This window comes from Rhinopithecus bieti, unplaced genomic scaffold (genome assembly GCF_001698545.2).
Source record: "Rhinopithecus bieti isolate Rb0 unplaced genomic scaffold, ASM169854v2 scaffold_15087, whole genome shotgun sequence".
In the NCBI taxonomy this organism is placed as follows: Eukaryota; Metazoa; Chordata; class Mammalia; order Primates; family Cercopithecidae; genus Rhinopithecus; species Rhinopithecus bieti.
Window position 1 is genome coordinate 139,769 of NW_016808547.1, and position 25,991 is coordinate 165,759.

A 25,991-nucleotide genomic window follows, 5' to 3' on the forward strand; every position below is an offset into this window, starting at 1 on the left:
CGGCCATAGCTAGAAATTGTGAGGAAGCAGAGTTCATTCTGTATTTGAAAGTTCTGACATTTAGAGCTTCCTGTAATGAGGAGCTTGTCTCTTGCAGTGGTAGTGTGGCCCCCTAGTGCCAGCGGTTTTGATTGCCTAATGAGGCACCTGACCAAGCCAGGCTCAAGGATTGTTTCTCATGTTTTTGTATTCTATTGCACAGCCCAGTGACCTGCGGCAGAGTGGGTGTCAGTGGAAGGGCCTGCTCTTGGAACTAAACGCATTGATTTTGAGGGACAGGTGCTAAGGAAGGCAGAAGTAGTGTCTAGTCCTGGACACTAGGACTAGAGAAGTCTTGTCTAGCAGGAAGATATCTGAAGAGTATAGCAGTGGACAGTCAACGATTTAAGCAGTCACCTTCCGGGTTAGCTTACATGAACTAGAAAGGTAGAAGGAGTTAGGCCACTTTGAATCAGGAGCCCTACAGGTATGTGGCCATTTGGAAGGCAAGTAGGCAGAATGGCTACCTGCATGGCTTCCATGGCTTACAGAGAGAGGAGGGGAATATGACATGGCAAGATGGGGATGAAGGTTATCAGTTAGGTGTGAAGTCTGAGCTTGGGAAATAAAGCAGGAATCATAATGTCAAAGGTGAGGGACAACATGGGAGAGAGGCACAAAGTGTTGGGACCAGGAAGAGTTGTCCAGCTTCCAGAGCTGGAGCATAAAGTTAGGACCATAGGATTAGCCTGAGTGCTTTGATGCTCAGTCCCGGAGTATCAGGAGGGTAAAGATGCTGTTATTCTATCAGCCTTAGGACACGGATTGGTCTTGTTCATGTGCTGGGGTTGAGCATGCAGGTAGGTTCATAAGGACCCCTACATGGGAAGGGAGCCAAGTCCTAGGAAACAGTCTACCTGCCTGGTTTCTACCTTCCAAACCTGAACTCCCAAACAGAATTTGTATTTGACTTAGTGCTCCCCTTTTGTCAACATCTTTTTAGTATTAAAACTCTGAATGCTTTCTCTATATCCTGACAGACATGAGGGTAATTCTTCAGGAAAAATAGCTTAATTACCTTCTCCACCCCGTCTCATTCTCACCCCCAGGGAAAACCACACATACACACCCACACCCTGCCTTTTCTGTGATGGTACTTCTTGGGTCTAACACAGTGGCTGATATTTCAGTTTGACCTTCTAGTACTGATGAATTGCCAGTACTCATCCTGACCTTGAACCCTTCCTCTTGAACCCCAGTTATTGAGGCCTTATGCTTGTTTCCCTGCCAAGGTTGTTCCAAACACTGATATTTGTCACTCTTTCCCTTCCTTCTTCCTGTTCTTTGCCTTTTCCAGAAGGAATATAGGCGACTGAGAAAGGTTTCATACTATTGTGCATTGCTTCAGATAGGGACTTGGGCTCTTGCATGTCAGTTCATAAGCTCAGAATAGTTGGGATACAGCATTATTAGAGAGAGGCTGATAGGCCCTCTCCTGTTGCTACAGACAGGGAGAGGACTTGGAGAAAACTGCCTGGAATGGAGCTGGGACCAATCTTCATCTTACCCAGCCATATCAATACTTGCTGTTTCCCTGCTTGACTAAACTGAGAGATGCTTGATGTTGCCAGATGATAACATATTTGTGATATCCTGTAGGCCTCTCACTCAAGAAGAAATTGCTCAGAGACGTGAGCGTGCAAGACAAAGGCATGCAGAGAAGCTTGCAGCAGCACAGGGACAGGCACCCTTGGAGCCCACCCAAGATGGCAGTGCCCTTGAAACATGTCCAAAAGGAGAGGAGCCAAGAGGCATAACTTTCCTAAGTAGGCTCTGTTGCAAAGTGTTTGCCTTTTTGCTTAACTTGGGACACTCATCCTTTAGTTCTTGAGCTTTTTTTTTTTTTTTTTTTGAGACGGAGTCTCGCTCTGTCGCCCAGGCTGGAGTGCAGTGGCCAGATCTCGGCTCACTGCAAGCTCCGCCTCCCGGGTTTACGCCATTCTCCTGCCTCAGCCTCCTGAGTAGCTGGGACTACAGGCGCCCGCCACGTTTTAAGCTTTACTCATAGTTTTTATCAATATTCTTTCCATTCTTGGTGTTTTTCTTGGTGTTTTGGTTTTGTTTTCTTTTTTTTCTGAAACTGGACCAAACATATCATATTCGTGTTTCCAGACAGTTCTTGAATTAAGAGGGCATTCTTGGCACTAATTATCTTTTTGTTTCTGGCAGATGAAGAGCAACAGGTGGAAAGTATGACCCCTAAACCTGTGCTCCAGGAAGAAGACAACCAAGAGTCTTTTATTGCATTTGCTCGAGTGTTCAGTGGTGTGGCTCGAAGAGGAAAGAAAATTTTCGTCTTAGGGCCCAAATACAGTCCTCTTGAGTTTTTACGAAGGGTAAGAATTGAAAGTAAAATATTTAGATATTGTTTCTCAAGGGTCTGGTATCTTTTCACATTTTGTTGGGACTGGCGATGATCTTATTGGTAGATTTATTTTGTCTCTGGAAAGGCACACTTGAGTGACTGTGTATCTCTGTTTGTGTTGCTTTGATAACGTTTGTCATGTATGTCTCAGTAGCATTAAGGAAACCAAACGGTATGTGGACCAAATTTTCAGGCCTTATTTAATTATAAGGCTTTTCTCTTCTAGGCAAGAATCACCTTGCGGTTAGAGAAAAGAACTGATAAGAGCAGATGTCATGCTGGAGCCAGGGCAATGGCCAATCTTTGAGAAATAGGAAGATCCAAAAACTAGCTGGCTCAGGCCAAAGGTGTGGGCCGTGAGCAGGGGATAGGCAGGAGTTGCATGGCACACTGACCCTGAGTCTGGTTAGGAGGGTCTGTAAGTAGGTGAACAGGCAGCATCTAAAAATGCCTGAGCCAAGGGGCAAACAGAGATCACAGGCTAGAGATGTCTCAGAACATTTTTGGAAGTAAGCAAGATATATACATTGTAATGATATCGTAATTAAATAATAGAGGTCATAGGATGAAGACAGTGCCAGAGGTCCAAGTAGCCAGTCTGGATCAACACAAAGCAGTAAGCTAGGAAATTGTCAGCTGGCACCATGGAGCATCATGAGCATAGAAACACGTGCTCCTCTCTGTCCAGGAAGCAGCCTGTCTGTAGATAAACCAGGGGAGCTTTGGTACTTGGCTACAAGTGAAAGAGAAGGAGGTAGCAGTTGAAGAAAATCTGTTGTCGGTTTTTCTTTGCCTTGAATGCTTATTCCATGAGTTTTAGCAGTTTAATCCTTGGAGAGTGCAGTGCTGCATGGCAGTTAAGCAGTCCTTGTTGAGCTATAGCATGTTCTGATTTAGCAAGAAAGATCACAGCACTTGGTGTGTATAGGGTTATATTTTATGGGAGTCTGAAAGTGATAATTTGTATAAAAACTTATCTGTGATTATCTTGGCTTGGACGTAATTGATAGTTTGCTCTTTATCAGTAAGGGTCAAGTATCAGTTAATTTTTTTCTTTTTTTGTGAAGGTAAATGAGCAAGAAATTTTTATTTAGTGAAACATTGATTTATTTGGCATTACAGATTCCATGAACAATCCGGTTTATCTCTGCGTAGTATGTCTTTGCTACAGGTTGAAATCAGTTGCTTATGTGTCTCATGTCTTAAGCAGGAATGATACAATACATTGACAGCTCAAATAGCTTCTTATTTCAGTAATCAGAGCACCATAAAACCTAATTTCAACTGCTTAAAAAAGAAACCTGAAATATTTCAGACCTACCCTCAAAGTAACCCCTACCCAGAATTTGTGTTCATCCTTTGTGTTAGTTTTCTGTTACTGCATATTACAGATTACAGCACATTTAGCAGCTTGAAACATTACACATTTTACCATCTCACAGTTTCTGTGGGTTAGAAAACCACACATGACTTAGCCACATCTTCTCCTTAGGGTCTCACAAACCCATGACCAGAATGTTGGCCAGGGTGCATTCTCATCTGGAGGACTGACTGATGAAGAACCTGCTTCCAAGCTCACTAAAGGTTGTTGTCAGAATTCATATATTTGCACCTGTAGAACTGAGAGTCCCAGATTTTTTCTGGCCTTTGGCTGCCCTCAGCTCCTAGAGGCCACCTTCAGTTTCTTGTCATGTGGACCTTCCCAACTTGGAGGCTTACTTCATCAAGCCATATAAGAGACTAGAAGGAGTCTCCTAGCAAGACAGCGTCCCGTATGATGGTATAGAATCACAGTGTGACATCTCATTACCTTTGCCATATTCTGTTTTTTTAGAAGAAGCAAGTCACAAGTCCCACTCACACTCGGGAAGGAGGCTTCAAAACAAAGGTGTGAACATGGGAAAGCAGGCATCATGGGAGGGGCACCTTTAGTCTGTCTGCCACATCCTTCTCTTGCTTTTCTTTATGATTTTACAACTCGAGTGTATGTTTCTAAAGAGTAGTGTCACATTTGCACGCTTTTGAAACTTTGTATAAATGGAATTTTACTGTAGCTATTCTACAACTTGCCTTTTTTTTTTTTTAACTTAACATTGTGAATTTAATCTATGTTAATGCCTACTCCCATAATTCGTTTATTGTTCAGTGTGGCATAGGATTCCTTTACTTAAATGTACATTTTGTATATACAGTTTTTTGGTCACTATATATTTGCTGTTTTCATTTTTTTGTCTGTTTTTCAAATCTAAGGAATGCTACCTTGTTTATTTTTGTGTATGTCTCCTTGTGCACGTTTACAAGAAATTCTAGGGAATATAACTATAGTGGAGTTGCCTTGGTAATCTTCTGCTTAACAAGATAATTCCAATTTATTGTCCAAAGTAGTTCTGATTTACACTCCCAATAGGAGTGTTTAACAGTTCCAGTTGTTCCACATGCTCCCCCAAATGTGGTTTTATTAGACTTTTGATTTGTGCCAGTCTGATGGGTATGATATGGGGCTTTGCAGTTTTAGTTTACATTTTCCTTATTACTCTTTTAATATGTTCATTGATCAGTCTTGTGTTCTCGTGTGAAGATATTAATAGTTCTTGGAGTCATTTCCCTGTTTTTCTATTATGCTACTTTATTGTTTTAAATACTGCTTTTCAGATGTCCTTTGTATATTCTGGATACTAATTCCTTGTCAGTTTTGAATTTTGCAAATTTATTCTCCAGTGTAAAACTTGTTTTTACTTTCCATTTGGTACCTTTTGATAGGCAGAAGTTCTTAATTTAAATGTAGTCGAACTATCATTATTTTATGGGCTTTGCTTTTTATATCTTAGGAAAATTGAAACTAAGTCTGTATTGAAGTCTCAAAAATTTCTCTTTTGTTTTCTTCTAAAGTTTATTATTTTACCTTTCATGTTTAAATATATAATTCAGTGTTTGTGAAGAAGGGATCCAAGTTCATTTTTTCCTCATTTAAATGTCCAGCTGTTCCAACATTATTGAATAGTCCATCTTTATCCACTAATTTGCTTTGTCCACTCTGTCATAAATCAGATTATTACCTATGTACATAGATCTGTTTCTGGACTAATTTTATTTTTTCTGGTTGTCTCTAACTGTCTCTGTTCAGTGTTGTCTTCATTTTTCAATGTTTTGACATCAAAAAGACGAAGTCCCTTTACCATGTTTTTCTTTGTTAGTGTCTTGTTTGTTCCTGACTCTTTGTTCCTATATATCAAGTTTACGGTCAGCTTATTGCTTCTATGAAAAGCCCTGTTGAGGCTTCAATTGGAATTACTTTATGTCCATACACCTGTTTGGCATGAATCAACGTTTTGTAATACAGCATCTTTCCATCCATGAATGTATTAGGTTGATTTATCTATTTATTTAGGTCATTTTAAATGTTTTTCATGAAGTTTTATAGTTTCATTTATAAAGGGTTTTGAATCTAACTTTTGTTAGATTTTGTTGCTATTCTAGAAATCATTTTAAATAGACATATTTTCTGTTTATTCCTATTCTATTTATGCATTTTCTATTCCTAATTATAGAAGTATAATTAACTTTTGTATATTGATCTTGCATTTTTGCCTCCTTGCTAAGCTGTCTTACTAATTATAATTTATCTGTAGCTTGTAGCTTGTTTTAAGTGGATGGTCATATTGTGTAGATAATTCCATTCAGTTCTTATAATCTTTCTATCTCTCAGCCCATCTTTAGAGCTACTTTGAGAGTTGTCATTGTGTCAGAACACATACATTTAGATGTAACATGTGCCTTCATTTTCATGAAGTTTCTAGAGTCTACCCTAGCACAGGGGCATCACCTTCCTCTGAACCTTTATGGATTTACTTGCCTATACTACCTTCTTGTTGGTCACTCTGTGCTTGTGATATTAGTAATCTTTGTACATGTTGTATCTCAGCCATTTTTTTCTCTTCATAGCATTAGGGCAGCACCCCAGGCCTATGAGCACCAAAGATTGGTTGATTGGTTGGTTAATTGAAATGCTTTCTGGGTACTTGCATTTATATGGTAGATATATTTCTGAAGACTTCACACAATGAAAAATTTGAATCATTTGAGACACTGTTTCCATAAGAATAAATATGATGTACGGGGAGCTAATACATCTAATGTACTTGTACTTGTATATTTTTGCTGTAAATGTACTGTGTCCTCTCATTAATGTGTTCCTAATATGTCACAACATGCTCTTCCATATGAACAATATAGCATATAATAGCAGTCTGACTTTTTTTTTTTTTTTTTTTTGGCATTTTATCACATCTAACTACCCTTCCAAAGTTATTTTTATGTGTTACTTGGCACTAGCACCAGCCCTTGTTGAATACTTGAAGAACATTGTAAATAAGAGTAAAACAACTTTAAATGATAATAGTAATAATGAGTGTTCAAATAATAGCACAGTAGTCACCAGAAGTGGTGTATGACGTGGTTCATATAAATAACCAGGGGTTATGGAGAACAGCTAAAGTGACAATACCAGGTCGCAACAGAATTTATATTACTTAGCCATAAAGCTTATGATTAAATGGGAATCTAGACAATTTTTTAGTGTTTGAGAAATTTCAGTATTTCAAATTTTATTCATAAAGTGAGACTTACATTTTATCACACCATTTCAAATGTTCTTATTTCAGGTTTACATGAAATGTTGCTATACCGTATGTTACTGTTGAATAAAAATAACTTTACAAATACCAATTAATGCTTCCATATGCCTCCTAACTTGTCTTCAATCATTTTTCTTTGCCCAGGTACCATTAGGCTTCTCAGCTCCACCAGATGACCTCCCCCCAGTCCCCCACATGGCATACTGTGCTCTGGAAAACCTGTATCTTCTGATGGGAAGAGAACTGGAATATCTAGAGGAGGTACCTCCAGGAAACGTGCTAGGTAGGGTGATGCTGTTTATTATATCCTTATTCCATTCTAGGAGATTATCTAACTTGTCACTGAAAATTTAGTGAAATTTTTTAAGGGAATAACTTTATTCTTTAGTTAGTTTTTTTTTTTTTTTTTTTGGTGTCTTTAACTTAGTACATTTGAGTAACTAACATGGAGATCAGTTACTTTCTGTGAATTATAGGAGCTGTTTTAAAAATGTATTGCTTAAGTAATTTGTCAATGCTCTAGCCTAAGCTGGAGTTCCATTTATTTCAGAGTGAGAGGGGAAATTCCTGCTCACATGAAGTCAATCTAGATGACTAAGGCATTTCTGGTTCTACAGATTAGATTCTAAATTGTTGGAAACTATTCTGATGTAAAGGTCTATTTAAACTCATTGCTTTCTTCCCAATGCTTTTATCCTTTGAGCATTGCTTTGCTAAGATTAGTTGATTGTCGGTTTATATCTCTAAATATTATTCTTCATCTCCTTAATGTTATCACTTGTTTGACTTCTGCTCCTCATGTGCAGGATTCACTTTTTGAGATTCTTAGTGCAAACCTAAAGACTCAGATGAAGAAATTTCTCTTGGATCCACAGTATACTATAGAATACTGTATGCCATTGTACTGTTAGATTCTGAACCCTTAGGGTCATTGTCAGCTATAGAGCTATTTATTGAGTGATTGCTTGGTTTGGGAACCCTCAGCTTTTTAGAAAAAAGTTTAACTTTTTTAAAAAAGGTCTAGTCTGTTGGTCCAGAATATCTAATGGTTTCTCTGGATTTTATAGACTTGAATCCAAGAAATTTGCAAAGCATGTTGCCATTCACCTACAGAAATATATTCTTTTCTTTCTTTAATTTTTTGGCATGAAATTTGTAGAATGCTTAGCTTCTCATCAGTGTTACCTATTTTCTTCTATCCCTTTGCAAAATGCCATTTAACCTTAACAATTGATATATCTTTGTAAGCTGCCACAGCCAGCTTTATCAGAAAAGGACATTGGAAGAATGGAAAACACCCTACTTTTGTTCATAAGCCTTCCTTGAGATTACTGTATTGCTCAGATTAAATGAGGTATATCTCCAGCATGATGCTCAAGGGAAAGAGAAGGTATTCTGCTGAGTGAATGGTTTTTATATGATCTTCTCTAATTAAGGCCTGGTGTTTGTGTTCTTTCTCTAGTAGAGGATGAGAATGTGACGTGCATTAGTTTCTGGTTTTCTTTTTTCTTTCTGTTGCTGAATTTCTAGATGCTGTCCAGGACTGAGGTTAAGTGATGTATAAGGAGAGAAACCATTTCTCTCTCTTCTGTTTTCCAAGGCAGCCTTTGCTCTGCCATATGGTACGGAGAGACAAACCTACTATAAGCTAAAATTTTTCATTTATTCTCAGAGAAGAGATATACCTTGATGTCTTTTATTGACCTTTTAAAAAAGTGAGATGATAGCACAACATGGGGTAAGGATGAAGGTGACTAAATCTTTGTTTACCAAATTGACTTATGTATGACTGAGCCAGATGGACAACCAACCGCTTTGGGACAAAATGGATTGAAGAGGAAAACCCAGATTTATTTCCTTAAGAGTTAGGATTGTATTTAGCTGCAAGTAACCAGAAAACCAATTGCATAGTCTTAAACTTCACTCAGTAGGAAGCCCAAGGGTGGACAGTCCAGGACTGGTGTCAGGACTCTTCTGTGTCATCAGGGAGCCAGTGGCTCAGCATGTGGCTTTTGTACCCATAGAAGCAAGATGGCCTTACATGTCTGAGAATCATACCCACATTCCTCACAGGAAGAGAGTACAAGGGTCAAGACCTTCTAACAGGTTTAATGTTTTTATTTGCAAAGAAATGCCTCTCTAGTGACTTCTGTATATATTCTCATTTTTGTAGTTTTGTCATATGTCTACTCCTAGCTGCCGAGGAGGCCTGGGATTGAGTGTTTTACTCTTTCAGCCTGTGTAGTTAAGGCAAAAGATATTGGGGTTGTGAATGGCTTTTGAATAGCCAGTCCACACTCTTAGAGCTGCATTTGCCTTCCATTCACCTGGTGATGCCTGAGGTGCCTCCATTAAGGTTCTGTTTACATTAAAGAGAAAGATAGTCCACCAGAAGGATTTTGAGCATAACATTGAAGGAATTGGAATGCAGCCAGCCACTTTCATGGGGCTTTTTGAATTGAAACATATAGTAATTGTGTTTCTTTTATTAATTGAAATCTAATTGAGTGCCTCGCATGACTAGAAAGGATGAGTATACCAAAATTACGGCCATAGTTTTGCCACTGACTAGTTATATGGCCTCAGGCCAGTTATGTAACCTTGCTGGACTTATTTTCCCAAGTGATTTGGACTAGAGCAATGATTACTAATATTTCTTATGATAGAAATAGAACAGCCACTTTTAATTTTTTTATAAGAAGACTGTGGATTCCCAGGGATGCTTTTATTTGTCCTAACTGGGATTTGCCGTATATCCTAAGCTTTAAAGATAAAGCATTAAATAACATTGCATGGAGTACCTTTTTCTGCTGTAGCTGTAAAATACCAACAAAATTGTATTTGTAATTCTTTCGGTAAAATACAAACAGAATTGAAGTTTAAAATTGTCATTATATAATGGCAGGTTGACCTCCTAGGTGGAGATGGAGTGAGGTAAACCTTTTTTACTTACGTCATGAAGATCTTCCCTGAATTTTGTCAGTTTCCCAGTGACTTAAAAAAAGTTCTAAACTAGATTATCTTCAAGATTGCTTCTAGCTTTTAACGTTTAAGCTGTGTTTCTTAAAGAAAAACCTTATTTCAATAGTTAGGATATTTCCCTCCCTAGTATTTATTAGGAGGAACAGTAAATGTTTTGATATGATTGCTTGGTTTGATTGATAACTCATTTTAATGGCTTCATTAAAACATCTTGAACTGGTTACCTGCCTCAAAGTCATACAATTACCTTTTTAGGCAAAGTTTACTTGTTCCTTGATTAAAAATATGTAGCATATGTTAGCAGTAGCGGCCGTCTCATAAGCCAGGTGTTTTAAAAAAGCAACTTTTCAAAGCTAGGAGTAAGTTTAAGACAGGACAAAAGAGGCCAGAGAGTCTTTGTGTGTGTGTGTGTGTGTATAGATATAGATTTTTTTTTTTTTTTTTTTTGAGTCTCACTCTGTCACCCAGGCTGGAGTATAGTGGCACAATCTCGGCTCACTGTAACCTCCGCCTTGTGGGTTCAAGCGATTTTTCTGCCTCAGCCTCCTAAGTAGCTGAGACTACAGGCATGCGCCACCATGCCCACCTAATTTTTTGTATTTTCAGTAGAGATGGGGTTTCACCATGTTGGTCAGGCTGGTCTCGAACTCCTGACTCGTAGTCTGCCCACCTCGGCCTCCCAACGTGCTGGGATTACAGGTGTGAGCCACCGCACCCAGCCAAGAGTCTGGTATATTAAGGGTTGAGAAGAAAACTTCCCAAGAGAAGGCTAGCTGGCAGCCACAGGTAATAAATGCTGGGGTTCCAACTTCTGGCTTTCTAGGGTGAGTTGACTGTGACCAGGTATGTCAGCGCGTTTTTATTTTTCTTTGAAACAGATTTGTCTTCTCAGGTAGTTTTGAAATGGAAAGAATAAGATGACTGCATTTGGCTGAAATAATCTATATACTCCAATTACCTGTTGTTGCATAATAAAACCCTCAAAGCCTAGTGACTTAAAATAAAGACGGTCCTTATTTTTTCAAGCATCTGCCATTCAGGCATGGTTTGGTGGGAATGGCTTGTCTCTTCCATGTGGTGTCTATTTTTTTTTTTTCTTTTTGAACAGAGTTTCCCTCTTGTTGCCTAGGCTGGAGTGCAATGGAGCTGGAGCAATCTCAGCTCACTGCAACTTCTGTCTCCTGGTTCACGTGATTCTCCAGCTTCAGCCTCATGAGTAGCTGGGATTACAGGCACCCACCACCACGCCGGTATTTTTAGTAGAGATGGGGTTTCACCATGTTGGCCAGGCTGGTTTCAAACTCCTGACCTCAGGTGATTTGCCTGCTTCTGTCTCTCAAAGTGCTGGGATTAGAGGCGTGAACCACCGCACCTGGCCCCACGTGGTGTCTATTGAGACGGCCCAAAGCCGGGACTAAAGTCATATGGAGGCTATTTCAAGCACTTGTCTGGAGGCTGATGCCAGTTGTTGTCTGGAACCTTGACTGGGAGTGGAACTAAGGCCTTTCCATATGGATGCTTGGCTTCCTTACAGCATGGTGGCTAAGTTTTACGGGTGAGCGACCCAACAGGGAGAGCCAGGAGGAAGGTATATCATGTTTTATGACCTAGCCTTCAAAGCTTTCAGCCCCACTTCTGCCCCATTCTGTTTATTAGAAGTGAGTCACTGCACCTGGCCCATGTTCAAAGGGAGGGAACTGACTGTGCCTTTTAATGGGAGGCATGTCAAAGTATTTGTGGATATGTTTTAAAACAACCACATTGCTAATCGTAGATAATTTCTTGTTTCCTTCTGCATTTTAGCAAACTCATGACAGGACACATATAAAGAGATGTTCATAGTGATCAGGGCAGGCCTGTAAACTTCATCTTTTTTACTTTTGTTAAACTTTGAGAAAAAGTTGTAATTCCTATTTAATAAGAAAATACTGGAGGCCAATATGATTGGTACCCATATGCTTTTCATCATAATTGATATGGAGTCAGTAAATTTATCAAGTGCAGATGAAAATTTTTGTTGGAAAAGGAAATGAAAACATTATATGGCCTTCTTGGACAATTCAGCATTATTCAGTCAAAGTCCAAAGGAAAGTTCTTTTACTGGCACTTGAAAAATGCAGATTTCACATTTGAACTCAGCTATAAGTCACTTAGAGAACTTACATGTGCTGATAAGTGTAGAATAGATTTTGTGGTCTGGAAATAGTTGATTTAAAGTTTAAAGTTGTTTAATTCTAACCTGATGTTTATAAAGTTGCTATAGATGGGATCAGAGAGACCTCACCATGTTTTTAGCACACAATAGCCTTTTGTTCAGTTCCCTGCTGAGAATATCTCTAAAAATAAATATTTGCTGCAGGCTCCTATTAAAATGTGAGGGGAAATTGAATTAGTATTCCAAATCTTTAGCCTTTTCATATACTTCTTTAGATCTCTTCCATATGGTTAAATCTTTAAAAGTTGAGAGACATATTCTGAGAGGAAACATGATATTCTTCTTTTCACAGCATGAGGAAAATAATAAATATTAATTAGCCCTTTTCTGAACTGATTTTAGTTCTGCCATGGTTGGTTGCTGGGTCAGTAGGAATTCCGTCAGTGTTGATAATCTGTGTGTGTGTGTGAGAGAATCCTTAGTCACGTGGGGTAATCTAGGAGTCAGAAACCTTTGAAGGGTTTTTACTAGCAAATGTGATTTAATTTATTTCAAGGGAAGCTCAGTAGAATTTGGTTCTTAAGACTTTGTGATACTTTTATTATGTTTTTAATTCAGTTAGTAGTGAATTTCTTTTAAATGTACTTTATTATCAACATTTCCATTTGGAGATAATCTGTTTTAATCAGTGAAAACCTAATAGTCATTTCTTAGTTTTAAGAGTTTCAACTGATTTTAATGGCTTTTCTTTTACAGATAATAATGATTTTATTCTCTTTTTTCCTTATAGTTGTGTGCCATATTTTTATTTTCATATTGCTTATAAGAATATGGTAAATAATAATAATTATAGTTGCTATTTTGTCTAGTTCCTTCTGTGCTTCAATGGGAATGCTTCTGGTGTTTTAGTTTCAGGTTTGCTGATGCCTGTCGATTCATGATATCTCTTATTTATTGTGCTGGGAAAGAATTTTTCTTTTAATAATCAGGAATGGATACTGAATTTTATTGATGCATTCTTAGCCTCTGAAGACAAAGTTACAGAGTTTTTCTCCTTGCTGTAATTGATGTCATGAATTATATTTAATTTCCTGATTATTAAGGCGTCCTTGCATTCCTATGTTAAAAAAATAGCGTTCGATCATTGCATATTCTTTTCAACCCCTATCAGGTTCAGTGTACTAGCATTTTGTCCAGAATTTTCTCGCATTTTAAGTTAAAATGGCCATTCTTTTCTTGGTATCATAATACTAAAATGGGAAGCTTTCCATTTTTTTCTACCCTCTAAAGCTGCACTCTCCATTTGGTAGCCACTAGCTACATTCACTTACTTAAATTTAAATAGATTGAAATCAAATAATATTAGAAGTTTACCCATCAGTTGCACTAGCCATATTTCAAGTGCTTAATAGCTATGTGTGGCTAGTGGTTACCGTATTGTATAGTGCTGCTCTTGAGAAATTTGTATATGATGTAAGAATTACCTTTTCTTCAAAAGTTTTGAAATAGTTCACCTTTAAAACTAACTGGGCTTGATGCATAAAATACTTGATTCTTTCTATCTGGGGAACTTTATCTTTTTCATTTTCAGTTCTGTATATTTGTGTTTTCTTGTTTGATTTCTTTATTACAAAATTTGTCTTTTTATTTTAATACAGTTTTATATATAGTTAATGTTTTAAAGTTCTTTTTAAAAGATAACTTTCGGTATAGTGTAAGCCATAATATTTGTCCACTTGAAAATGCAGATAAAGCCAGGTGCAGTGGCTCTTGCCTGTAATCCCAGCACTTTGGGAGGCCAAGGCAGGCAGATCAGCTGAGGTCAGGAGTTCAAAACCAGCCTGGTCAACATGGTGAAACCCTGTCTCTACTGGAAATAGAAAATTAGCTGGGCCTGTGGTCGGTGCCTGTAATCCCAGCTCCTCAGGAGCCTGAGACAGGAGAATCCCTTGAACCTGGGGTTTGCAGAGGTTGCAGTGAGCTGAGACCACGCCATTGCACTCTAGCCTGGGTGACAAGAGCAAAACTCCGTTTCAAAAAAAAAAGAAATCAATTATTCTCAACTTTGAAAATGCAGATAAGCTAAATAAGAGTTATTGCTTACTATAGGGGTAACCGTCAGTCTTTTTCTGTCCATATATGTGCATATTTTTTTAAATTGTGGTAAGAAAACACAACACAAAATTTACCATCTTAACTATTTTAAAAGTATACAGTTCAGTAGCATTTTTTATTTAAAATCATACTTTCTGTACTGTTTTTTAACCTGTATATTTTTCTCTTGGAGACAATCTCTTCTCTGAATATAGCTTTCCCCGCCTTCATTTAAATGCATCTGCTGCAACTTTCAGAACAGTGTTAAATAGTGGTGCAATAAGAATCTTTGTTTCATTTGTTAAGTTAGAGGAATTTATATATACATGTTATCTATATATGTTATATATGTTATATATGCATACATATACACATAATAACCACATAATATATATTATAATAACAAATATATATATATAAATATATATATATATTATATAAATAATCTATATATATATGTTACCAACTGAGATTAGGAGCTAGTTTTTATAAATGAAAAAGGAAGTATCACTTCTTTTTACTATTTTACTTAGGTTAATTTTTAAAATATGAGTAGATATATGAGATTTATACAAATGGCCTTTTTACTACATCTTTCAGGTGACATAATATGAGGTTTTTATTTTGGATCCACATTATAGCCATGAATCATGATGAACAAATTTCTAAAATATTAAGCCAGTTTTTATTTTCTGGAATACAGTATTAGATGAGTGTAATTTCAAATATGTTATTGAGACAGCACTCCAAGTTGTCCAGTAAGTTTAGTAAAAACGATTATATATTTGTAAGTCATTGGTCATGTAGTTTTTTGTGTATATTTGTAATTATGGTGGAGTTTATAGATATCGGCATTATACCAGGTACAGAAACAAAATCACCAAATTAGGGATAGGTTTTTTATTGTTCTCTAATCTGTTTAAATGGCATAAAGGAATTTTCTGTGTCCCTAAAATTTTGGAATATTAAGCACCCCATGAAATCAGACATATATTTTGGTTAGTATTGTTAAATTGTTATTGTCCTTTCAAGGTTCTTTTTACTGACCATTCTTATGTCAGTTTTGGTACTTCACACTCATAGAATAATCCAGATTGACTATCCAGTTTAATTTGTACGGAAGACCAGTATTAATAGCTGATTATATTCATGACAATAATTAACATCAGTTAGGGCTTACTGTGTCTAGAAATTATACTAAATATTGGAAGTGAATATCTTCCTTTATTCCCTGCCAAGTGAAGGATAACTACATTATCAAAGATAGGAAAATTGACACCAAAGATTAAGTATAAGCTTTATCCATGATCCCATGATAATTACTTATTAAAGACAAGATATTTATCTACTTCTGTATCTGAATAGTTATTTAATCTCATGTTTCCTATAATTACTTGAATTTTTTTTTCCTTTTCCTCTTGATTCTTATTGATGACTTGTTACATTGTATCTTTCCCTTCTACCCTATAAAGACCCATTCTTATATATTAACAGTCTTCTAGTATAGTTGATGTATTAATTCTCTTAAGTCTTGGTTCCTGCTAATCAGTAGATAGGCTTATATATTATTTTTTTAATTTAGATTTGATTTGTCTTTCTTCTCCCAAGAAATACATAAAAGAATCTTAGTATAAAAGACAAATTACACATGAGAATTCTTTGATTTGATATGCTGTATCTCGTTTATCATATTTTTGATGTGTACTCTAATGCAACGCTTTGAGACACCAGAGGATTATAAAAAAACACATTTACAGATGTGAGCATGACAAAAGATTTCTTCAGCCGCTTAGAGGGCTGCTGAGGCCAGAAGAGAATGAGAGAGTGAGGAGTCCCCTTGTCTAGACACAACAGAAAAATATAACACATAAGAAACAGGTTATAAAATGCTTATTTTACAAGCATAAGATAGTGTACTGATAAGAACAAATTCATCAATTTATTATCAAGCTGAATCTGAAGTAACTGGCAAGACTATATACAAAAGTTCTTTGATAAGCTGATATACAGGCTTCAAATCTAATAAGCGTTTTATCTAAACTATAGACCCATGACTGATTTTTATTAAATAGATAAAATTATATAAGAACAAAGGATTTATTTAAATAGAAAGAAAATAATAAAAAATCTTCCCCACATCTTCAGAATATACATTTATATAATACACTTAATGACATTTAAGCAATGTAGAAAACAAAAGGGGGGAGAGAGGAGAAGATAGGAGGAATATATAACAGATAATATATGTCAGTTAAAGAAAGGAGGCAAAAATGGTACCAGTTTGAAGGAAAATATATAAGAAAAGAATTGTGTGTGTGTGTGTCTGTGTCTGTGTATTTAGTGGAGTTTGATTCTACTTGTTGTATCAGTGGAAAACAGGTAAGAAAAGAGGAAAAATAAAAGATGCAGTGAACAACTTAAATGATTAATAATACGAGGTTTATAGTTTCTCCCAACTCAACAATGTAGAGAGCATAGCCGTCTGTTAAGAAGAAGGAAGGTTTGGGAAAGAGTAAGATTCTGAAAACTGGTAGATGCGTGGAAAAGCGACAACGAGCATTTGCTAGCTGTCAATTTGATACGTTGACTAAATTGGACAGTAATGCGGTTCTGGGAAGAAGTGGAGTTGAGGAGTCCAGTGAGTATTACACAGACATTGAAATATAAGACTGTCTTGAGTCAAGTGCCAGAGGGACTATAGGCTGTTCATAGCTTGAGGCTTCCCTAGTTATAAGCTTGGAGGAAATGCTCTTGAGGCCATCTTCTCTCAAGTGTTAGGTCCTCTTGCTTCTTGTTGGGAGAGAGGGGACAGTCTCCCTGCCATAGAGCCACCTCCTGCAAACTCAGCTGATAGACTTGTTGCAGTTCCTTCATTTCCATCTGTGGTTTTGGCCCTACTAATCCTGTTTCAGATACACTAGTTGAAAGAGTAAACAATTGTATTTAGAACTTACACATAATAATGAATAGACTTCAGATCATATTCTCTTCCAAAGATATGCTGGAAACATACTTCATGAGTTGAGTATTTAATTATCAGCATAGTTGTCATGCCAACACTGGGCAGGCCAGAGAGGCCAGAGCCTGGAATTCAGCTAAACTAATACGACACTAGCCGGTCAAATGTCAGATATAGGAAGCCGGAAAGAGGAGGTGGGTGGTAATAGGCCAAGCAAAGGTCATGCTCAAGGAACCGATAGTGAGACGTTTGACCTCTATTCTTAGTATTTTTAGCACATGACAGAATGGGGAAATAATTTGACTTTTATGTGGTTTTGTGCAGGTTGGGAAGATATCCTTCATGGTTCACACAATAGTCTTCTTGTTAATAAGTTTGGATTTGATTTTTTCCAACAGAAAAGCAAGTGATTGTCAAAAGGGCTTTGAAGAAGGTGGAAATACACTCTCTTATGCCCATAAATTGATATAGTCCAGTTGGAGTGCAAGTTGTAAGGCAGGGGTAAATTGGTTAAGTAGATTTTTTTTTTTAATTTCCAAAAATAAAGGATATTTTTTAAAGGCTATGAAGATAGCTTGGGGGAAAGGTGATTTTCAGTTATAACAGTAAGTATGAATTTTGAGTAGTGGCAGTTATTGTAAAGACCTGACAGGTCTTTTGGTCTTTCCAGAAAATGTAAAATATATGATTAGGAGAAAGGTGATATTGGATAGAGAAACACGTTTCTAGTATGACCAGAAGCATGACATGTGGCAGACATTAGATGTGAAGTAATCAAGGAAATGCATCTTAAAATCTCAGTGAGATGTCCTTTCATAACCATTAAAATGACAGAAATGTTAAAATCTAACAAAATTCTGTGTTACAGATATGGAGCAGTGAAAACATGTGTAAACTGTTGTTGTAAATTGATACAACCACTTTAAAGAATACTGGGAGGCGGAGGTTACAGTGAACTGAGAGTTCAGTGCACTCTAGCCTGGATGACAAGGCAAGACTCTGTCTCAAAAAAAAAAATTAGGGAACAATATTAATAACTTTCCCTGAGATTGTTGGTGGTGTCCTGCAGAATTTATCCCATATAATTGAGTAGAGAAGTTAAAAGTGTTTAATTTGGAAATAGAATGTTTTGGGTTAAAATTCTAGTTCAACTAACTTTTTAGCCTTGTAGCCCTGGGCAACAAGCCTCTCTGATCCTCTCTTCAACCTCTCTTCTACCTCACCGATCCTTGGTTTCTTATTTGCGAGGTGAGGATCATGGAAGTCAGCTCTGAAGATCCAGTGGGACGATGCACATTATTTTGTTTCAAAAAAATATCAAAAGGCAAAATGTTAATTAAGCAACATCATTGTTATCATTGATTTCCTTGGGAAATATTATCATTAACAAATAGACCTCCAAAGTCACACATAAAGAAAATGATAAGTGAAGCACTTAATTATGAAGATTAAAGAATGCTTTCCACTTTTAAAAAATATGTCATTTATTTAAATGCAAATTTTTTTATCCAAAGAATTTAAGTAGGCTACTAAAAAAGTAGGAAGAGAGTACTTTTGTGGGGGAAAAGGACTCTTTTGTTCTAGTGAAGTTGATCTGAAAGAGGTCCTCCAAGCAATATATGTAGAAAAGAAATCAGATTCACTGTCTGTTGCTGAAACTCTGACTTTCCCTCTCCATTCCTAGTTATTCAGTGTTGCAAAGATTCAAAACTTTTTGATAGCTTTTAAGAGGAAGTTTGAGATGGCAGAGGTGATAGAGGGAATTAGTTTTTCTGAGAACCAAGGCAAAAAGAGTGATCCTTAAAACTCCTGAATTGTCAACATTGGTGTTGGAGCCCCACTCCAGATTCGGGTTGAAGTGTGACTCCACGAGTAGACGTTTTGGAGAAGGAGGAGTGGCTGATGCAGAACCTGTGGCTTAAAGTAGGAGGAGGCAGAAGAGTTTTCTACTGAGAAGCATATGTGTTATACAAGCTTAAAGACAAAGTGGAGAAGGAAACAGTAGTAACCATATTGTCCCAGATTCCTAATCAACAAAGCCATGAGCTGTGTGGGGTAGACTCAGAGTGAAAGTTTGAGTTCTTTTTTTTTTTTTGGCAAGAAGTTATTAACTATAAAAATGGGTATATGTTCTTCTAAAATGATATTCTAACAAAATAATGGTTCACAAATACAAAGCAGCCCACACAATTGCAGTATAATTTGTTTTATTAAAAGAATATATACATTTTTTAAGATATCATTTACAAGGAAAATCCTCAACTGAACCTCCAGAATTATGTTAAGAGCAGTAGGGGTTGAAAGCATGTAGATTCTTCCCTGGAACACAACATATTAGAGTCTTTTAAAAAACACTTGGCCTTTTTCCGGTTTTATACATGGAGTGAGGAGAGTTAGCTCATCTTTGCCTAGGGAAGAAAGTCCCCCTCTCCTTTGTAGATGAGCACAGAGCTTTTACCTTCCTAACACCCAGACCTGCTGATTTGGAGAGGACTAACTGCAAATTCTCCAAGGACTGGGCCTCCCAAGTCTTCACACTTAATTATTCCTGGTGAAGATCTCTTGGGTGTTCAGTGTATATTGGTTGAATGCATGAACAAATTAATCACTTAATAAGCTTAGGCGAGGGAATACATGGGTAGCCAGAAGCTATTTAGTGTTCATCATTTATTTCTTCAAGGTTTAAAATATTCTCAGACAGCCTGGGCAACATAGTGAGACCCCGTTTCTACAAACAATAGAAAAATAGAAAAACGGGCATGGTGGCACTTCATGTAGTCTCAGCTACCCAGGTGGAAGATTGCTTGAGCCCAAGAGGTTGGAGCTACAGTGAGCTGTGATTGTGCCACTGCACCCTGGCCTGGGTGACAGAGTGGGACACTGTCTTAAAAAGGAAAAAAATTCTCAAGTACATAAGGGAGATAGAAAGTATAGAAATATTTCTTTAGAAGTAAACACACTGGCTTTTCAGTGTAAATATACTGGAATTTTAGGTGAAAGCAAAATACTTTCTTAGTCTGAATATTTCTTATTAAAGAATATCAGGGTAGTGATGTTTTATTGTGTTAAGATTATTCAACTCCCACAGCCAAGATGATGTTATCACTGGGGATGTTTTGTTTAGCTCAGAGAGTACACTGAAACTAACTGGTTCTTCCTGCCCTCAGTGTGTTCTGGGAGGCTCCCAGCTATGTCCTGGACTGAAAAAGGCAAGGCTGTTTGATGTTAGAGAAGCAGAAATATTCTGAGTATCTTTCTCTTCTTTCCTCTGTGCCATGGTCCAGTCAACAGGAGGGGAGAACGTTGTCCCAGGCTTCTGTAAAGCCAAGATTACCCCGCAGAAGCTACTTGGAGCCAGTTTCCAGTCTCCTGAGCTAAGGTTGCTACCAAGGGAAGGCAAGACTCAATTGCCTCTGCCTGAAGTTGTTATTTTGTATAGTATTCTCATAGGTGTGTTGTATAGAGACTTAAGCTCCACTAATGCTTTCCCTCTTTTTTTTTTTTTTTTTTAATTCTCTTATTTTCTACCATTTATTTTGGCATTTGTACTCTTTCTTGCAATTTTCTTTGAATGTTTTATGTTATATAACTCTCATGTGCCTGGCTAAGCCCTTCTAGGGCGTGAGTCAGGCAACCCCTAAGCTAGGTATTCAGGTTAATTTTTTTCCCAATGCATAGGTGTTGTGCCAGCACAGTATATCAAATAAACTTGCCCCTGCCCCTGCTTCCTTCCCCACTGTTTCACTACCACGTTTCCCACACATACTGTAGTTTGTTTCTGGACACTGTTTTCTATTCTGATGTATTTGCCAGCCTGTATTGTTTGATTTTGATGGTATTAATAATTCATTTTTGAATCTGGTTCTTTCACTTTTAGCTTTAATTGGGGGCTATTTTTAAACATTTATTCTATATGAATTTGAAATGATTTTATCTCTTGTGATATATTAAATGTCTACATTAAGACACCTTACGTACAGAGGTAAATTATGACCACTCTTTTACTGTAAAGGTAATTATATAGAAAAAGCCAAGTAAGTTACCTTGCTGGGGCTGGTTCCTATAGGTGTTATTGGTGTATTCTTCCAGACTTCTATCTATGCATAATACGTACGCATGTTCCTATAGTAAGAAATAAATTCATATGTGTGAATTTAAATAAGTTCACTGGGGAGCTAAAGCTGGGACTGCAGCTTAAACCCAGCATTATGTTGTTCTGGTTTCCTTTTTATTACCAAATAAATGATTTTGAACAGTTAAAATTATCCCAGTACTAGTCTCTTTGGGGGAGCAGCCCTTTCCATTTTCATACAAGGTCTTATTTTGCGGACCGCATTCCTAGCCGTCTCCAATTGAGCCAGCAGGCAGCAGCCAGAACTACTTTTGCCTGAAGGTCTTCCCTGAGACAAAGACTTATGCCCTTGGCCTTCTTACTTTTTGATATTTGTGAAGCCCAGGATCTCTCTTTCTCTTTCTCCCTCTCTCTCTTTCTCTCCCTCAACTTCTGGAACAACAAACTGCTATCTTAGTGGCATAATATACCTGGGTGGCCTTTAGTTCCATTTTTCAAAGTTTTCGGCTTTTGGACAAGACCTTTTCCTGTGTTGACATAGCCTCTCCCTAATTTTACCTGTTTTTGAACTTGGGATTTGGAGGTGAAGGGATGTGAGAGAGGGAGGAAGGAATATAAGGTGTCTTTTATAAGCCTTCCTTTCTCAGGATCCAAAGATTTTTAAAAAGAAAAAAAGTGTTTTTTTGTTTTTGTTTTTGTTTTTGTTTTAATGCAGTGGACTTTTTTTTCCTCTGAAAAGTGAAATCTTTATTGGCTTAATTTTGTATCCTGATCATTTACTCAAATTTATTTTTTTCTTACTGTTTGGTTCTATATTGATCACTAGGTTACGTTTCTCATACTGGGTGCTTAGTCTTCCAAATTATTTACAGGTGCTTCACAGTTTTGATCACAAACTAGTAAATAAGACATCCTCTGATAGGAGAAGCAGCACTGGTTTTACTGGTGGTACCTCTGGCAAGTTGGCCACTTTGTGGGAATTTCCAGACCTGAATCTGCATTTGTATAAAAGGAAGTTGAGGTAGATGAATCTCTATAGCCTTTCTTTCTCTCCTAGTTGGTTTTTCAGGATCCTTCCTCACCTTTTCCACTGCCCATGTCTTGGGTTTTCCTTTATTTCTTAGTTATGTTGCTGTTTTCAGTACCCTCTGTGCCCTCTTCTCTATCTGTGGATTGCTTTAAGTGACATTCAGACAGGCAGAGGTCCAGAGGCCATTTGACATAGAGGAATTCCATCCTTCCAAAGATCTCTTCTCATAACCAGGAGTTTTTTGTTTTTTAAACAAAACAAAACAGTTATCCTGATTGGATCCATGAGGACTAGCCTCACTTGGCTGTGCCTCGGGAGAGATCCAGAATGACTTTCTTGGACTTGAACAAGCTCAGAAGTATTGGCACTTTCTCGTTTACACTGGCCTTGATTTTCGGTAGAGGTTGAGCAGGCTGAAGTCCCCTCTCTGAAGCCATCATGGGATGGTAAAAGGCATCTGCAAAGTTCCAGCTCTAGCAGGGTCACAACTGCACTGAGATGGACACAAGGGGGCAGCCTTTCCCACAAATTTTCATCAGATCAAGGAACAAAGAGTGTGATTTCAGTGTGAGCGCGTGGGTGAGCCTGTGCTCTGTCCACACCAGTGCCTGTGTGTAAAATGTTTAGCCTATAATTCTGTTTATAAAGAGCTGTAGGGTGAAGGACATATGAATGCTAAGTAGATTTTGGACTTCACTGTGCTAAAGTTTCATTAACACAATCAAGGCCTCCTCAACGTAAGTTATAGACTATATCCCCCTGCCTAGCCCAGAGTCTTACACATGGCAGGCAGGCAGGCAGGTTGGCAGGCAGGCAAGTAGGCAGGCAGGCAGGCACGCACTTTTTATTACTGGAGGCTTCGAGATGACCAAATCATTAATATAGAGGAGTTGAAATTCATTTAGCCTGCTGTTTCAACCTGAAGAATGACTTCACAGCAGTCATTTAAGTTTAATTTGGCCCTTTGTTTTTCATTCTCTTGCCCCTCCTACCCCTCTTCCAACTACTAAAGGCATTGTTTCAACTGTATATATTTTTTTTTATTTTTGTTTTCTCTTCATCTTAGAAATTGAGTTATGACACCTTTGGTTGTTTCTAGTTGGAAAAAGCATTATTATGAAAATGTATGCTGTTTGGTGAGCAATGAAGCAGAATATAAAATGTCACTAATATCCTGAACCCCTTGCAGTTAGAAGCACATTGTCACTAGTTTTGTTTTATGTTTCCCAGATGACTGTTAATTTAGCAGTTCAGTACATAATTGCATTGATGATCATATTTCCAAGAGTTTGAGTCTATTGATTCAAGTGTAGAATTGAAGTAAAAGTCGTTATTCCTTCACCGTTGTATCTGAATTTGTCTTATTATTTGACTATGTAATGGCTGGAAGAAATCAGATATGCTTGGAATTCAAAGGTAAATTTTCTATCCCCTGGGGGTAGGGGTGGAAGGGAAAGAGGAACATTTTATTTTAGCCCTAAAGAAAATGACCAATTAGTAGATTTGTTGTATAATGGTTGTTTTTCTTCAAAACAACAAGCCTTTGATTTTCTAAAATGACAGTAGTAAATTTTCACTTTCCAAACAGTTTACATAATCAGTTTCACTATATTTGCATATATTTTGTTAACTGATACTAACAATGATGCCACAGTTTTGGTTTTTTTTTTTGAGATGGAGTTTCGTTCTGTTGCCCAGGCTGGACTACAATGGCACAGTCTTGGCTCACTGCAATCTCTGACTCCTGGGTTGAAGCGATTCTCCTGCCTCAGCCTTCCAAGTAGCTGGGATTATAGGCACCTACCATGCCTGGCTAATTTTTGTATTTTTAGTAGAGATGAGGCTTCGCTTCACTATGTTGGCCAGGCTGGTCTCGAACTCCTGACCTCATGATCTGCACACCTTGGCCTCCCAAAGTGCTGGGATTACAGGCGTGAGCCACTACTCCCAGCCGCTCCCAGCCAATGCCACAATGATTAATGCACTTGAAAGATATATCAAATTAGATTTAACCAACGTTTATTTAGTACCAGCTGCATGCGCGGTGTTCACTGAGTCAGTTTTGTTTGTTTTCTTAAGCCTTGAAACAAATTTTAGTGGTAAATTTCTCTTCATTTTGCGTATTAAAAAACTGAAAGGGTTTTGACTTGCTCAACAAATTACACTATCCCAGCCATTACTTGTTAGCTATAATTTTATTTTCTGTATAGTTGTGTAGCTGAAATTATTTGAAATACTGTTACTGATTCTCCTCACTTACTATGATTATTAAAAATGAAAATATGCTCTAATGATTTTTGACACTCTGCGTATAGAACCCTTGAGTTTCATAGATTCTGTAGGCCCTTTCTCCTATAAATAATCAGAGACTCACAGAGAGGCTGGGTCTCCTCCAAGCTTGGGCAGCTGATAGTTTGAGAGTTGATCTAGAACCCAGGTCTTTCACTTTGTAAGGGACAAAACCATTGGAAAGGACAGGCGGAGAAATAGCTGGCTCCTCAAAAGGAAGAGAGAAGCTGACAGTGAGGATCTGTCAGTTCTGCTTAGTTTGGAAAGAGACTCTTCACTGTCTGCTTCTTCTGACCCCCCTATGCTTCAGTTCTCAGCACTCTGACTATACCACAATTTTCATGCCTCTGTGTCTCGGCACATGCTGTCTCTTCTCCTGAAGTGTTCTTTCTCCCTTCGTTGCCAGCTCAAATGTCACCTCCTCTTGGAAGCCTTCCCCAACTGCATCAGACACATACATCTGGCTCCTTCCTTCCTTTGAGTTCCTATACTTCTTTTAATAGATCTCTCTTATAACATCTATTCCTTTACATTGTTTGTGTTTTCAGTTAGTGTCTCGGAGCTCCTGGGGCAAGGGTCATCATTCTTCAGGCTTATCTCTGATGTTGAGCCTGGGTGCACTTTACTAGGATGCATGTTCAAGTACAGGTGGGAATGAATAAATGAATGACTGTGCACAGAAATGGAATAGAAGTTTGAGCCGGAGAAAAATGGAGTCTGGAAGTTCTAGGAGATATTCTTACAGTTAGTCATTAGTTTGTTGGCATTTAGTTTCTAGGTTACATGTGGGAAAATTGAGGGACAGCAAATCACAAAGAGAGACTGGAGGTCCAGCTTATTAGGAAACTTGAGTTTCTAGGATGTGGCCACCGGCTTGTGTACATCTTCATTGATTCTAATGTTCACTGTGTTCACCAAGAATTAATTTCATCCAAGGGCCTACATCTGTTTAGAGGTGTAGCACTTGGAGTAGGCAACGAGGTTGGGTGTGTGTTTTTCATTTGTGGATATATTAATCTGTCGAGACATGAGATGCCCTAGCACTGTTCACAGTCTGAAAACGCAGCTGTAAGAGTTTGTGGGTAATGGAACATTAGTCTTACTTAGGTCTTTCTAAATATCTTCACTCCTCGGAGTAACTTTGAGTGTTTTCTGGATTTGAGTTTGGCCCACTAAAGTCTGATTTCTACATAATTCAGATACATCGATAGTTTTTTTGATAATACATCTGAAAAATTTCCCCTTATGTGATTAGACAAGTGTATAACCAAAACCAGGTTCATTAAACCTATGCTAAAATATAAAATTGTCTTTAAGAAAAGCCCAAACAGGTAGAAAGTGACAATTTACTAGTATCATTATAATGATAATT

At 37.6% G+C, this 25,991-nt stretch overlaps 1 protein-coding gene across 4 annotated transcripts in view; it reads left to right on the plus strand.

Moving 5' to 3' along the window:
- Positions 1-25,991, plus strand: part of EFL1 (elongation factor like GTPase 1) — a 152,532-nt gene that overhangs the window by 47,572 nt on the left and 78,969 nt on the right. For all 4 annotated transcript variants that reach the window (XR_001888148.1, XM_017886863.1, XM_017886865.1 and 1 more), the window contains 3 exons: positions 1,639-1,790; positions 2,209-2,375; positions 7,183-7,321. Coding sequence is in view for 3 of the 4 variants with exons in the window: in XM_017886863.1 (XP_017742352.1) it covers positions 1,639-1,790; positions 2,209-2,375; positions 7,183-7,321 (458 nt within the window). In the remaining variant the exon portion in view is untranslated. The remainder of the gene's footprint in view (positions 1-1,638; positions 1,791-2,208; positions 2,376-7,182; positions 7,322-25,991) is intronic.